The sequence below is a fragment of the Gobio gobio genome (assembly GCF_949357685.1).
Source record: "Gobio gobio genome assembly, chromosome: 10".
Lineage (NCBI taxonomy): Eukaryota > Metazoa > Chordata > Actinopteri > Cypriniformes > Gobionidae > Gobio > Gobio gobio.
The window spans coordinates 12,511,781-12,528,900 of record NC_137116.1 but is presented as its reverse complement, the minus strand read 5'-3'; the positions used below and the strand labels follow the sequence as shown (position 1 = coordinate 12,528,900).

Here is a 17,120-nt window from a genome sequence, read left to right as displayed (position 1 = left end):
AGACTGGGGCGAATGTTCATCTTCCAACAGGACAACGACCCCAAGCACACAGCCAAGATAACAAAGGAATGTCTACGGGACAACTCTGTGAACGTCGTTGAGTGGCCCAGACTTGAACCCAATTGAACATCTCTGGAGAGATCTGAAAATGGCTGTGCACCGACGTTCCCCATCCAACCTGATGACAGGTCCTGCAAAGAATAATGGGAGAAACTGCCCAAAAATAGGTGTGCCAAGCTTGTAGCATCAAACTCAAAAAGACTTTAAAGGCTAATTGGTGCCAAATGTGCTTCAACAAAGTATTGAGCAAAGGCCGAATTTATTTTTATTTTTTATAAATTTGCAAAGATTTCAAACAAACTTCTATCATATTGTCATAATGGGGTATTGTTTGTAAAATTTTGAGGAAAATCATTATTTTAATACATTTTGGAATAAGGCGGCAAAATAACAAAATGTGGAAAAAGTGAAGAGATTTATGACCTTGAAGGGGCACTTCAGTGCTGGGAAGATGAATGTGTATTTAAACTGGGTAAATTATGTAGTAGAAATGTGAAATTATTTTTGAATTTGGTGCCTTCTAGACCGAGAAAAGACAGAAAATGTATTTTTGTCTCATGTGGATGAAAGACAACAACTCCCAGAATGCACTTGCTTCGCTGCTCAACGAGGCCACTCCCAAAGCCACGGCTACTGGTTATCACTTGCCCACCGCCTCACCGTCGTTTTGATATTCATAGTAATAAAAGGTAACACTTTAGAATAATGGTCATTAGTTAACATTTTATTTAATGTATTAACTAACATGAACTAACCATGAGCAGTACATTTGTTACTATATTTGTTCATCTTTGTTAACGTTAGTTAGGTTAAATACAGCTGTTCATGGTTTGTTCATGTTAGTTCACACTGCATTAACTAATGAAATTAACATCAACAAAGATTAATAAACGCTTTAAAAGTGCAGTTCATTATTAGTTCATGTTAACTAATGTAGTTAACTAACGTTAACTAATGACCATTATTCTAAAGTGTTACGTAATAAAATTATTTCGTTCAGTTAGAAAACAGACACTACAATTAAAAACTGAATGTGTCTTTTCAATAAAGTGTGAGTGAGCCAAACGAAAGTCACGGCACAAACGCAGCAGGAGTCAGATTTCATTCATCACGAGAGAAGAGCAGAGCTGAGCTGAGGTAAGCGCGGCTGTCATTCACGGTGCGTGTCCAGTCTGCCGGTTTATCAGTTCATGTCTATGGAAGCTTAACTTTCATAGGAATTCATTGAAAAGTTGAAACACTCACTTTGCTCTGCACCGCTACGTTATGCACGAGCTGAGCGACCGTGGGCATTTACATTCTGTAAATGTGAGATCCCTCCCCTGTGGGCGGGTTGAAAACAATGCGGAACAGCTCCATCTAGTGGCTGTAGTCTTAATCCTCTGGCCAAACAATCCTCAGATGAAGCAAAAGGACGATATTTGCATCATCTGAGGATTTTCCAGTAATAAAATGCATAATTCTCTCATCTCAGGGGGACATGAGGGAGGAAAGTACCTTAATTCGAATATACTACCGGGTTTCTACTGATACAAAGCTTAATGCTAAATCACTGAAGTAACCCTTTCAAGAGCGAGATGGATTGTAGGGCGATAGAAGATCGGTTAAATACTCAGGAGCTAAACTATTTACGGCCTTATAGGTCAGTAGAAATACTTTGTAATACAAAATGGTTTTATATGATCATATTTTCTCAACTTGGTAAGAACCAGCGTCAATTGACCTATCGGTAAGCCCCGCCCCCCCTTAGTTACTGTTGCTAACTCGGACAAACAAACAGTTAGAGTTTCTTACTGTCTTACAATGACAGCTGTCAGTGTGAAAACCTTATCCCAAGATGTTTTTGGACACAGAATGTAACGTATACCCCGTCTGAATGATGGCCAAACTTTACTGATGGTTTATCAATAAGTTTATTACATCGTTTTTTCAAAGCACAAGAAGTGCAAATTAAATTACACAAAAACACTCACAGTAAACAAACATATACAGACCGTATGCCTTTTCGGGGGTGCTAATAAACTGTAAACTTTGTATCTGCAAAACAACTCCGATAAACTGCTAACGTTAGCTCTCCCTTTCACTACCGTAGACTATAATACCCATCAAAATAGGAGTCACTCCTTATCACTTAGTAAGAAAATGCAGACCTTAAACATATCTAAACTAACAGAAATATAAAAATATATATGTAGTAAAGGTATGTTTGTACGGGAAGAGGCGGGAACCGGCGAACATTCAACAAGTTTTAATCAAACAAACAAAATAATAATGGCGGCGGCAGCCCCTCGCGGTCGACTGCCGCCTACATACAAACAAACACCAAATGAAAATAATAAGCTGCAGCCCCTCACGGTCGACTGCAGCGGATAACAAAACTAAAATAAAACATAACACAAATTCCAGGCCTGGTCCTCTCTCGTCCCTCACTGTCGTCGCTCCTCCTTTATACTCCCTCACTCCTCCGCAAGGGCCGAGATCGCTGCGGCTCGCAGCTGGCGCCCATCCTCCCTGATGAGCGCCGCCTCGTCCCGCCCTCACGGTCCCTCGGCCTCGCTGCTCGCCACAATATACAAAAACAAATTCGACTATAAATCACAATAAAATCTGTGACATGTAGACCTTTGTTTATGTGTTTTTGACCCACACTGTTAACATTACATGACGTGAGGACAGTTAGTTATTTCGGATTGTATGTTAGCAGGGACTCACTAACTTTAATCGTAACTTAATGAGAGTATAACAACCATAAAATCCTTTCAGGATTCCTGGAATCAGTGTTACAGTACCTCTGACACATCGTTTTACCATTTTTGTAGTATAAACACTATTAAACCGATGAGAGCTCAGGATTTTCCAATGTTTCTCTATGGCACTGAAACCTAAAGATGTCCGAGTTCCGGTCCCAGCGCAACTGATACTCAACTGCCATTGGCTCATCTGTGTTCGAGGGGAGAGTCTTAACGATAGGTCAATTGTGTCGCTTCACTGCCATTCATAAATCCTCTCCTGTGGCCTCATGGGATAGTGAAGTGTCCATCGAATGCACACTTCAGAATCATGGTAGAGGTAGTACATCACCCTGGGACTATTCGCTACTGTTTTTCGGAATACTATGTAGTAGAAAAGTATTTGATTTCGGATGCAGTGTATGTGAATTGGGAAACAGCTTTATTATGCTCTCACATCCTGTCATTTTGCTTCTCAGGTTGGCGCTATGCTGGAGAGTTACTTAAGAGCGTATAATACTGACATCTACTCTTTTGAGGTCACGAGAATTGAGCCGGTATCACCATGTGACTGAGTCAGGAATCAGCCGAGAGAACAGACATTAATAAATCCTCATCGCTACTTAACTTTTACTATTTTAATATGAGATTATTTATGGTGATGATTCAACTTAAAGATTGCATTTGTTAACACAACCTTTTGTGTACTTTAATCTTAAGCATACAAGCATTGTAAATGCATGAATGAAACTATGAAAAGAATGTGTAAAACATCAGATTTATAATCTGTTCTCATGTCATTTCTTTTTCCTCCTTCATTGGCACGGAGGGGAAACTGCTGCTGTTTGAGATTCCTAAATGATGATCATGATCACTGAAAATAAATACCCTTGTGAACCAAAACATTTAAAAATGAAAATCAGACAAGTAAATCTTGAATTTTGCGATCATCCAGAGCTGAATCTGAGCAACAGCTTCTGTGAGTTTTCCTGAGAAATGATTCTGTTTGGATTGATGCATCTGCTGACCACAAAAGCAAATGTTTCTCTGACCCAGCAGATGTTTAGTTAGTGTTAAAATAGGCAAAACAATTATCATCTAACGTCAATACAAGTGGTACAAAGCACCAAAGTGTTACCACTTTACTTGTATATCTTCACTATTAAAAAGAAATCTAAATTTGGAATGTATTGTTTTTGACTGTGACACTATGAATGCAATGAAAAGAACAGGAAATAAAGTCCTGAACACATAATCTGTCACTGTCTGGAAATATTGTTAGTGACGCCTTTCCTCAGGTATTTAAATCCATCATAAAGCAATCCAGTATTTCAGGATCTCCTTACTCTCCCTGATAAAAAAAAAGTCTGACTTGGATATATCCATCTCTTCCTTCTCACGAGGAAGCACAATCTGGAACACACCGATCACTAGCAGACGTCTGACACACACTGATCCTGATGGCTCCCGCTGTGATTCTCATCGGCTGTCTGCTGGCCACAATGAGCGGCTTAACCACAGGTAACATTCACTTCAGATTTTGGTGTATTTTTCATTATCGAATTCGATCCACCTCTGATTACATTCATTTGAAGAGATTTTGAGATGTACCATCAGGAATTCAGAAAAGGATGGAGTAATTACACCGCACCGTTAAGAAAGATCTAAATGCTCCAGATTATCTGATTGTTGATATTAAACATTTCTTTTATTCCACAGCAAATAGTACCTCATCACCGAACACAACTACAGTCCGTCCAACAGCAGGTAAAAACATGAATATTTAAATGTTATATTACAATGATCATTTTAAACTTCTCAAACTATTCTAATGTGTGCAATTTAACTCTATTAGTGTAAAATACATACATCCACAGAAATATTTCCTCGTCTTCTTTCCTTGATGCTCTGTGTCTCCATACTGATCTGTTCATTAGTGAGAGATTTTCAGTTTTGCTCTAACAATCCAGTTTAGAGATGTGTTTAGAGATTGAGATTTTATTTAGTATTCTGTTCCTTACTTGATTGTGTCATGCACTGCAGTCAGTGCCACTGTAATCAATGCTGTATTTATTGCAAGAGGATTTCTAAATCTTCTCAGATACAACAACGTTCATGACATGTCAATTTCTCTATAGTGTTCAATATCACAACCGCAAACCCTTCATTGAACTCCACTGCAAGATCTCAAGTCAACTCCACCACAAACCCTTCATTGAACTCCACTGCAAGATCTCAAGTCAACTCCACCACAAACCCTTCATTGAACTCCACTGCAAGATCTCAAGTCAACTCCACCACAAACCCTTCATTGAACTCCACTGCAAGATCTCAAGTCAACTCCACCACAAACCCTCCATTCAACTCCACTACAAGATCTCAAGTCAACTCCACTGCAAACCCTCCATTCAACTCCACTACAAGATCTCAAGTCAACTCCACCACAAACCCTCCATTCAACTCCACTACAAGATCTCAAGTCAACTCCACCACAAACCCTTCATTGAACTCCACTGCAAGATCTCAAGTCAACTCCACCACAAACCCTCCATTCAACTCCACTACAAGATCTCAAGTCAACTCCACTGCAAACCCTCCATTCAACTCCACTACAAGATCTCAAGTCAACTCCACCACAAACCCTCAATTCAACTCCACTACAAGATCTCAAGTCAACTCCACCACAAACCCTCCATTCAACTCCACTACAAGATCTCAAGTCAACTCCACTGCAAACCCTCCATTCAACTCCACTACAAGACCTCCAGTCAACTCCACTACAAGACCTCCATTCAACTCCACTGCAAACCCTCCATTCAACTCCACCACATACCCTCCATCCACAGGTAATTAATCTGCGTGTGTGTTTGTGTTGTGGGAATCTGTGCTGCTCTGGAAAGAATAACTCTTGTCTCCGCTTGAACTGTTTTTGTGACGTTGCTTGTCTGAGATTACACGACTGCTGCCCTGATTTCAAACCCACCTGCCTCACAGGTATTCAGAAACATTCATACGGAAAATCTGATTAATCTGCGCTGAAATGAATCAACAGCCACTTGCACTAGTCGCAGTCATCAGATTGTGTTCTACTGTGAAACAACATGATTAATGTACTTTGGTCAAGGTATGAAGCAAAAAATACTGCACATATACAAAGAAATCTATATCTTCATCTCTTTCCCCTTTTGTAGTCAACAACAGCTCCAACAGCACCAATCCAAACAACCCTTTGACACTGACAGGGATATTTTACACTTCTTTATTTCCTATAATTATTCTTTATCTTTGTGTAATGATTCTGAATTCTCTAGATCAGTGGTTCTCAAACTTTTTATACCAAGTACCACCTCAGAAAATATTTGGCTCTCCAAGTACCACCATAATGACCAACATTAAAATACAGTAGCGTATAGGCCTAACTATTCAGCTACAGCTCTGCACAGTTAAAAAACGAGGCAGTTTATTCCTAAGAATATTTATTGCTGTCAGCCACTTTAACATTGTAAATACACAGTTTGTACATTAACACTGCACTGTGCTTACATACAGGTAAATACAATAATTAAATAATGATTTAAAACTGTACTGCACTTAAATGTAAAAAAAAAAAAAAGATTCAATTAAAATGTATTGTGTTTTAACATTAATTAATTTAGTGATTCCTCTGCGTACCACTAGAGGCAGCCTGAGTACCACACTTTGAGAACCACTGCTCTAGATCTTTAACTCTGCATTGGATGTCAAATGTTGCAATGACCTCTTGGCTGTCATGGTGGGTTGTAGCTGTAGTAAAGCGTAGAAAACAAAACAGTCTTTGAATAAATCCAAAACCGAAAGCTCAGGAGATCGTTGGAGAAACTGAATAACACAACCACGTTTAACAACCTAGGACAGGGGTTTTCAAACTGGGGTCCGGGGACCCACAGCGGTCCCCCAGAAGGTTCTAAGGGGTCCCCAGAAAATAAAAAGACAAAGCAAAAATGGATAAAGTCTACCGAATATTCTAACGGTTTCATTTCAAAAAATTTCTCTCCTTTCTTGCCGTATACATTCCAGAATTGTATATATTTGCTTTATATCTTTCTAGTGAGTTTTTCTATAGTCCCCTCCCTTTATCTCGCTCAGTGGGGTTGTAAGGCAGTTTTCCAGTACGTACGCTGCTTGCATACATTTATTTCCAAAGTTGCTTATACAAATAATTTTTATTTGAAAATGTTCTTCTTTGGGTTTATACATCCAACATTAATAGCCAATTTAAGTTGGGAAACAATATGCTGTATTTATAATGTCACACTTACTATTTATCTGACAGTTTAAATGTTTTTTCATACATAAAAATGGATGGATTTTAGGAAGGGGGTCCCTCATTAAGGTTCATCATATTTGGGGGTCCTTGGCATAATAAAGTTTGAAAATCCCTGACCTAGGAGACTTAACTAGGGAACTAAGGAAACTGGGAACACCCCACAAGAGCTGCAGTTTTGGAGAAGCTCTGACCCAGTCGTCTAGCCCTTGTCAAACTCGCTCAAATCCTTACGCTTGCCCATTTTTCCTGCTTCTAACACATCAACTCTGAGGACAAAATGTTCACTTGCTGCCTAATATATCCCGCCCACTAACAGGAGATGAAGAGATCATCAGTGTTATTCACTTCACCGGTCATAATGTTATGCCTAATCGGTGTATGTGACTACTATAAATTCTTGTCATTTATGAGACTTTAATCAGAATCTGCATTTTCAGTCATATTTTGATGTTGTTTTTCCACCATATTCAACTACCAGTCAAACATAAATAAACATAACATGAATGAAAATATATAAACGTTACTAACTGCACTTCTATAGGATCGTGTTCAGAGCCGACTCTGTGCTGCAGTGGCACAGACTACAACTGTTTCAGAGGCTGTTTTTGTGACGAGGCCTGTAAACTGCTCAATGACTGCTGTCCCGACCTCAACAGCACATGCAAAGAACCCGCATTTATTGCCAGATGAATTCTGAATCCTCTCAGATACAACATTCATGATGTTTGTCATTCTCTCTATAGTTTTCAATACCACAACTGCACCCCCTCAATTCAACATCACTACAACCACACCATTCACCACCACTACTGTAGCTCCACACAAAGGTAATTCATTTGTGTGTGTATGAACATGTAGGTCAGAAAACATTGATCACCATAATGGTGATCAAACATTTGCTGCATCTAAACCTGTTAATTCTCAAACAGAGTTACCATCACTGTTGCAACAGAAGGACAGTGAAACCTGAAATCACTAATAAGTGCTTTGGTCTTTTGCAGATGTTCTCACATTACTGACTAATCTGGAGGTGGAGGTTTTGGCCGGGGAATGGTCCACTGAAGAAGAGCGTCAGGCTGCACTGCGTGAGGTGAGCGGAGCGGTTCTGACTGTTTGACTGTGTCCAGTGGATGTGAATTGGGACGCAGCTTTATTGTGCTCTTCTTCTTCTTCTTCATCTGCTGTTTTCTCACGTCCTGTCATTTTTCTTCTCAGGTTGGCGCTATGCTGGAGAATTCCTTAAGAGCGTATAATACTGACATCTACTCTTTTGAGGTCACGAGAATTGAGCCGGTATCACCATGTGACTGAGTCAGAGAGGAACATACATGAATAAATCCTCATCACTACTGGACTTTTACTATTTTAATATGAGATTATTGCATTTGTTAACACGACCTTTACATTTTTTGTGTAATTTTAATCTTAAGCATACAAGCATTGTACATGCATGAATGAAACTAAGAAAAGAATGTGTAAAACATCAGATTTATTATCCGTTCTCCTTCATTGGCACGGAGGGGAAACTGCTGCTGTTTTAACACTGTCTTTTTGTATGATTCCTGTGTGATGATGGTAAAAATAAAATAAAAAATACACACCTGATGAGGAAAAACCCTTGAAACAAATTAGGTAAAACAATTATGATTTAACGTCAATACAAATGGTACAAAGCACCAAAGTGTTACCACTTTACTTGTATATCTTCACTATTAAAAAGAAATCTAAATTTGAATTGTATTGTGTGGGTGTCTCACTATCAATGCAATGAAAAGAACATGAAAGAAAGTCCTGAACACTGTCACTGCCTGGAAATCCTTTTGCAATGACAATCATAAAGAAATCCAGTATTTCAGGATCTCCTTACAATACCTGATGAAAACAATCTGACTCCAGTGTGTTTTGGTGGGAGGCTGGATAGACACACGAGGAAGCACAATCCGGAACACAGATCAATGGCAGACGTCTGACACACACTGATCCTGATGGCTCCCGCTATGATTCTCATCCGCTGTCTGCTGGCCACAATGAGCGGCTTAACCACAGGTAACATTCACTTCAGATTTTGATATAGTGTTACAGAATTACAGACCTGCCAACCTGTACGCATTTTGACATCAAAGTAATATAATAAGTATGCAAAAACCTGGTGAAGGCACACGCAGTACTCACATTAAGCAACAGAAAAAGAAGAGTTCGACCAAACATTACTATGGAATAATATTCAAAAGTTTGTATATTACTTCAATTTGTGCACACATATGTTGTGACCTATTTTGAAACATGGTTTTGACACAACGGAAACACAAATTCGTGATTTGCATTTGCGTTTGGGTTTCCTCATCCGTGTTTGTAACATGTCTGCTATGGGAGGACGAAACCTGCAAAAACAATAAATAAATAAACAAACAAACAAATAATTCTATAAATAATTAAAGGGGTCATGAACTGGCTTTTTAAAATCATTTTATACTGTTGTCTGAGGTCAACTAATGATGTTTGTGTGGTTTTTACATTCAGAAACATCATAATGAATAAGTAAGAGGTTATTTTCTGCCCTGGTTTTGAGCCTCTCTCCTGGAACGCTCTATTTTTATGGGTGTGGCACTGAAGACTTGGAAGTAAACGCCCACGACTATGTTTTGGATAGCAGTGATTTGCATATTATAATGAGCTTCAGCTCCCCCCTCAGTTAGCGTGAGGGAAAACGGCAACCGGAATGATTCATCCCACAGGGCTCGCAAAACGTCTTCATCAAACAAACACAATGATTTCATCCACCCGCAATTGATTGGAATGTTATTTTTTAGGGGTGTGCATTGGGACTGCCCTCACAATTCGATTCGATTACGATTCACCAGGTAACGATTCGATTCAATTCGATTCTACGATGCATTGCGATGCATCAAAATTCTACTGCACACAACAAGGCAAATTTTTTTCAGTCATGAGGCAATACAAGCAGTCAGAGATTGAACAACAGATTTTATTGGCTGCTATGTGTGTATTATCACTCTCCTGTATCTTTGACATAAATCTCATTAAATAAAATAAAATTGAATGGTACAGGGTATTGGATATGGCATTTTCAAACCTGAAAATGAAAACATAAATCACTGCTTTCAGTGCTTTGAATGATAAATGTTTCTCTTCTCTTCTTTAGAACCATTTGAAATTAAATAGAGCAATAATAACAGCCAACTTTTTCCAGCAGTGAACATAAGTGTTTTAATTAATCAGTCATCTCCCTCCGCCTCAGCCATCTTGATTGTTGTTGTTGTTATGACCCCGGAAGTAATTGAAACTTCACAACTTTATTGTCCAACTCAAGGCCAGAAAATAAACAATGACATAATCGATTATGGCACTTAGCCGCATCAATGCTGAATCGTGCATGCCCCGCATTGCCGAATCGATTATTGTTGACACCACTATTATTTTTGTTTTAATTTTTTATTGCTTGGCCTACCCGATCAGTGGATTTAACAGCAAACAGTGCATCACTAACTCACACACACACACACACACACTGGCCCAGTCTGATCCCGAATCGCAGCACAATGAACCAACAACACCTCAAATAAAGGATTCTCCAGCCTGTGACAGCGTGCTTAGGTATGTTCGGTTAGACACGTACACATTATCCATACGATCTGTAACAATACACTATCACATATAAAAGATATGATTATCATGATATCATTCATGTGATCTCATCCGGTCTGCAAATCCAGTCTCTTGTTTACAATCGAATCCGCGGTGAAATGAAGGAACAAACGCAATGTCATCTCCACGTGAGCTGGATATTCATTAAAATTAAAGTTCATCCATACATTCATAATACTGGAATCCGAATGAAGCTTATGCGGCATGTTTACTGCTTGGAAGTTCGATCCGGTTTAGAACCAGGTGCCCAGCTAGAATTTTTTTGTTATAAGAATGTTCTGAGAACATTACCATGCGTTGTTCTATAAATGTTTTCAGCGGGTAGTTTTATTTTTGTTCCAAGAATGTTCTTTTAAAAGTTAGGATAACATTCTTTTGAAAACATTCTAAAAATGTTTAGTAGTAACATTCTTAAAACATTATAACGTTCTTATAGCGTTTTCAGCAGGTAGTTTTATTTTTGTTCTTAGAATGTTCTTTTGAAAGTTAGGATAACATTCTATAAAAACATTATAAATGTTTTGTGATATTCCTTAAATGTTTAGACATAACATTTTTAGAACATTATCCTCTAACATTTTATAAAGTGGTAAGTTTTATTGTAGTTCACAGAATGTTCTCCTAAGAAGTATGATAACGTTCTATAAAAGATATTCTAAAACGGTTTGGGAATATCCTTGTTAAAATGTTAAGTGATAATATTTTTAGAATATTTTTTTGTCTATCCCAACAGTCTTAAAACGTTTCCAGAATGTTCCCCTAAAAGATACAATAATATACTTTAAAAAACACCTTTTTTAGTGATAACATTGTTGGAACATTATGCCCCTAACAAGTTTTTTTTTCTAGTTTGTTAAATGTTCTCAGACAGTTCTATTTAGAGTCGAACTTCATGCTTCAATAACATGCAAATGTTGTGTAACATTTTAAACTTTATTAGCTTTAACAGAAAGAAAGTGGTTAAGCTGTGTTCTCTTTAAACATTCATGTGCACATCATGAAATACAACTATGAATATATTTTTTTTTTAAGCATTTGTATTAGTACCATGATAAAAATTTAAAAAAAAAACTGCTCAAGAAACAACTATGATTAAACAACAAAAATTTACATTTTTATACATTTTGTATTTGTTAACGGCTCTTTAGTCAGCAGATTCAAACAGGTCACTCCCCTCTGGTGCTGCTGCTGCATGTTCTTGACGCATTAATTGACTTACATCCTGCATAGACAATTTTATGAATTAAAATCAGAATAATTTATGATTTCTTAAAAAGTAAATGCTGTTGTCTTTCATGCATGTACAAATAAATAGGGAAATGAATACAAATGAATGCATTACAATTAAGTAAATATATAAATAAAAATAAAGTAAAACAAAATAGTTAGATACAACTCTTTTTTTTTTTTTTACAAATAATTTATCATTTGTTTATTTATATTCACATATTTTCCTATTATGAAATTAATTGATTTATAAAACAAAGATGGATAAAAGAACCAAACTAATCAATTCTATGCCATTAATTATGTAAAAAAATTTGACAAAGGAGTATTTTCTTTGGTTTTGTCAAATGAAAAAACGTGATTTGAAAATTTGCATTACCATCTCAAACCACCCTGTCCCTAAAATCTAGCTACATGTCACCTACAATGACACTGTAAACTGTACTGCAGTGGGTCAGTTACATTTTTCAAGTTCACCGAACATGGCTTTCTTGCTTAGCCAGAACATTTTGCTATGCCTACCCTCTAAAGCTAATACATTTTCGTCTTTGATCTAATCAAGTTAGTGTTGTCATGATAGTGGAATTACTAATTTCTATATAATGCTTATGAAAAATAAAGTCACCTAAATGTATGTGAAAAAAGCATAATTCGCTGAATAGCGAATACTTTACATCCTTTTCTTTTGAACAAACGCTTAACACTGACCTGAGTCACTCTGTGAGGAGCATATCTCAGTGTATCAGCTACACAGTTTTCAATAATTTTTTGCAGAGTTGTCGGGTGGATCTTGTGGCAGGCCTCTAAATATAAAGAAAGGCAAAGAGGGAAAAAGATCAACCCTTTTATTAATTAACGCCCTGTAGTAAGCACCCAATTCAAGCTGAAATTTAAAAAAAAAATCCTTTACAGTAAGTTTTTGGATTTGTCAGGTTTGATGGCAGATTTAGTCGCAGCAAAAGGCACAAGTAGCTTGTGAAGAAATAGATTACTGTATGACATTATCATTAAAGCAGAATATCTCAATGGAGATTACTACTCCTACTTACTGTACATGTTTGCCAGTGTTTTATGATAATCAGTGCTTCTTCTACAGGGTATGTGCACATGGTTGCCAGATTGCAAAGATTAAGTAAAACAGAGCAAGAAATGCATAATTGGGTGGATTTAAAGTCTTCACATCTAGCAACCGCAAGAATGAACGATTGTGGAGGATAATGAAAAAACAGTCTCCTCTTTTCTATTTTCAAACTTACGGATTATGATGGGATATATAGCCAGGTCCTGAAAATGTATTTTCCCCTTTCGACCCTTCAAACTGTAATTGGCCCAAAGGCCATTTGTTCCAATTTTTCTCATCATTCGTCTTACAGAGTCACCCGGAGTTTTACCTCTCAGCAGCGACAGATAATCAACCTGTAAAAAGAAACAATGCAGAAATTTTTTTATCTGATAGGACATGGCATATTTCCTAGTGAATTCCTTTCCTCTCAGTGTTCCTTTCATTAGGTTTGACTCTTCAAGTAATAAAGTTGTCAAATTCATCTGTAGTTTTTTCAAACACATTGTCCAAACAAATACAATGAGTGTCGATAAATATGCCCTTTCCCCAGGCCAGAGGAGAACAGAAGTGTCTAATTTAAGACCATTATGATTAAATCTTAGGAGACCATTTATAAACTTTATGGGCACAATGACAAATTTGCAAATGTGTTTTTCCTTGATATGATATGATGTGTTTATCCCTATCGTTATGAATGCCCGTGAGGCGTGCGTATTTTACCCCTATTTTCCTAAATGTACAGCCAGCCAGGGGTAAAAACAAAATGGATTAATGTTAAAATGGAAACTTACTTGGGCTGTCCTCGTGTCTGGCTGAAAAGAAATCCATTGATGTGGTGACTAAAAACACAAGGTCATAGCAAGTTAGAAAGTCAATGCAGTTCACTGAAAGTATATATACAAATTTCTGAGGAAAACAAGACAAAGATAATACACAGACATCAAACACTTTGTGGTTACTCAGTACCATTTACTTACAGGAAGGCATTTTTGGCATCTGTGGAGTCTGATTCATCGTGGCAGTTGTTTTCTTCACTCTCTTGGCAAAGGGCTCATCTATATCTGTATGGATTTTATATATATATATATATATATATATATATATATATATATATATATATATATATATATATATATATATATATATACATATATATATATATATATATATATACATATATATATATATATATATATATATATATATATACATATATATATATATATATATATATATATATATATATATATATATATATATATATATATATATATATACACACACACACACACACACATACATACATACATACAGTGTAACATTAGATATTCTTTTGTAAAATGGAAAGAAATACAAAGAGCCACCAAACAGTCTTTTACCCGAGTCGAGGCAGTTTGCACATACAAATTAGGTGCTTATATTTACAAAATGAGCCTACAAACGCAGAAATAAACCCTTATAAATAAAGATTTTTTTTTTAAGTGTGAAAAAAACCCACAAAAGAAAGCTCTATTCAGTACTCGTGCTCTGGCATCTCAGAGGCACAAAAACACAGACTGAACTGAGCTCCTTCATCATGCTTTTTCAGATTCATCCATATGTCTATGCTTCTCTTTCTCCCAGACATTTACATTTTGCACAACAAAAAAAAAAACACTTTTAAAGAAGAAGAAAAAATTATCCACTGACTTGCAAAGCTGCTACAGAAATGACTCTTGACTTCGAGGATCTTGATAGAAATGTAGTGGAGTAAAAAGTACGATATTTGTCTTTCAAATGTAGTGAAGTTAAAGTAAAAGTTTCCCTAAAAATAATACTTCAGTAAAGTACAGATACTCAAAAAGTGTACTTAAGTACAGTACTCAAGTAAATGTACTTCGTTACTGTCCACCTCTGTTTATTTTTACATTGGGTCTATGCTATTTTGCACATTGTCTGTATATTGTAATTTTTATTTTTATTATCTGTGTCTTGTCACTGTCATTCTGTGCACTGTGGAGCTTCTGTCACTACAACAAATTCCTAGTATGTGTAAACATACCTGGCAATAAAGCTGATTCTGATAATACTGGGGAATAACCAAATACTTTATTACAATATTTTCATTTGTAGAAACGTTTGCTTTTATTGCAAACCATAAAAAAAAATAAAAAAGCTTTCCCTTCACCTTCCCTGAAAAGCCTGTAGTTCCTTGTTACATGCAAGAATATTTATTAAATAGATGTGTATTTTTTGATTGGCTGATCCTTTACCACTCTCAGTAGTCCACATACACATTGACTTAAGTAGATTAACAAATAGTTCCCTTTCTACTTGAAGTAGAAAATGTTTGCTTTTTCCACCACTGATTATGCATATTATAAAAATGTTTGTGACTAAAGTATTGCAGCAGTCTGGTTGTCCTCTGTAATTTTATACATACAGTACTTCACATGGGCATCTGACTTAATTTATATAATATAATAAGAGCCTCTCACTCACATAAATGCATGCAAAATTCATTAAAAAAAACTTTATTAACACACAAGGTAAAACAGACACTGAATACAGTAGGGAAACGTAACAAAACATAAGGAGAGGAAAAACATTCTGATCAAATGAACAAACTGATCGTGGTTTCGAGTATCGATACATCTGCCCTCTTCAGTGAACACAGGAATGCGAAGTAATCTTAGATCATTTACTCACAATATTTTAATCCAATCTGCAAATTCACTTGAAGAACCAATTTAGCCAGAGATCAGTTATCAACTATAAAAAGATCTGGGATCTGTCAAACATCTCAGATGTATTAAGCGAGGTACGAAGAACGGACCCCATGACAACAACTAACAATGCATACCTGGAGTGCAGTTTTTGAATATGTCTCCACATTGCCTACAAGTGTCCAGTCTGTACATTTGATAGTACTCCGCCTTGTAGGATGTTGTAATGAAGCCATAGCTGGAGTCGGATCAGAATCCATGTTGCAGAGGTAATTTATTGGGAAGGAACAATCAAATGATCAAACAGTGCAAGACGACAGGCAAAAGGCGTAGTCAAAGTCCAGGCAAGGTTCAGCAACAATACTGGGCAGGCAGACAGCAAACAAATTCCAAACGATAAGCAGAGAGAAGATCCGGTAAACAGGCAAGAGGGTCAGAACATAAAGACAATAGCAATAGTAAACGCTTGGTAAGGCAGAAAACTGGCAATACTTCGCAATGTGTTCATAGAGGCACATGGCTTATAAAGCTACAAACAGGAAGTGTCACTAAAACTCAGGTGATGGCTCCCTCTGGTGGAGGGATGAACTGTTCCTGGGCTGAAGTGTTACAGATTTCCCCCCTCTAGGAACACCTCCCGGTGTTCTTTTCCTGGGCCGTCCCCTAGGTCTGGGTGATTACGATGGAAGTCACTGACGAGTGAGGGATCCAGAATGTCTGAGGCTGTTACCCAGGATCTCTCCTCAGGGCCATATCCCTCCCAGTCCACAAGGTAATGTAACCGATTAGCCCTCCTTCTGGAGATAGGCAGGGGATCCCTCGATCTCCAATGGTGGGGGGGGTGTAGATTCAGTAGTCATAGTTTCAGAAGGTGCAGGTTTCAGGATGGACACATGGAAGGAAGGGGAGATGCGATAATCAGCAGGAAGCTCTAGTCTATAGGTAACAGGGTTGATTTGTCTTAGTATCTTAAAGGGACCCACGTACCTTGGACTGAGCTTCCTGCTAGGTAGCCGCAGACGTAGATCCCTCGTAGAAAGCCATACCATCTGGCCAGGCTGGTAATCGGGGTGGGGACGCCTCCTACGGTCGGCCGTAATTTTCTGTCTCCTGATAGCTCGTTGAAGCCGGACATGTGCGCTGTACCACACCCTCTCACTCCTCCTAATCCAGTCATCCACCGCCGGCACCTCTGACGGTTCTCCCGACCAAGGGAACAGTGGCGGTTGATAACCCAGAACACACTGAAACGGGGTTAGTCCTGTGGATGAATGTGTGAGGGAGTTTTGGGCATACTCAACCCATGGCAGGAAAGTGCTCCACTGATGCTGTTCACGACTACAGTAGGTGCGCAAGTAGCGTCC

General features: G+C 37.6%; 1 protein-coding gene across 1 annotated transcript; it reads left to right on the top strand.

Annotated features, from left to right (window-relative positions):
- The first annotated feature begins 2,780 nt into the window (after positions 1 to 2,780).
- On the top strand, positions 2,781 to 8,828 carry LOC307132876 (uncharacterized protein). The gene is made up of 6 exons (XM_079827466.1): positions 2,781 to 4,310; positions 4,509 to 4,556; positions 4,928 to 5,635; positions 7,839 to 7,922; positions 8,097 to 8,185; positions 8,311 to 8,828. Exons 1-6 carry the CDS (start codon positions 4,250 to 4,252, stop codon positions 8,404 to 8,406), a joined length of 1,086 nt encoding a protein of 361 aa, XP_079683592.1. The 5' UTR covers positions 2,781 to 4,249; the 3' UTR covers positions 8,407 to 8,828.
- Positions 8,829 to 17,120: the final 8,292 nt, after the last annotated feature.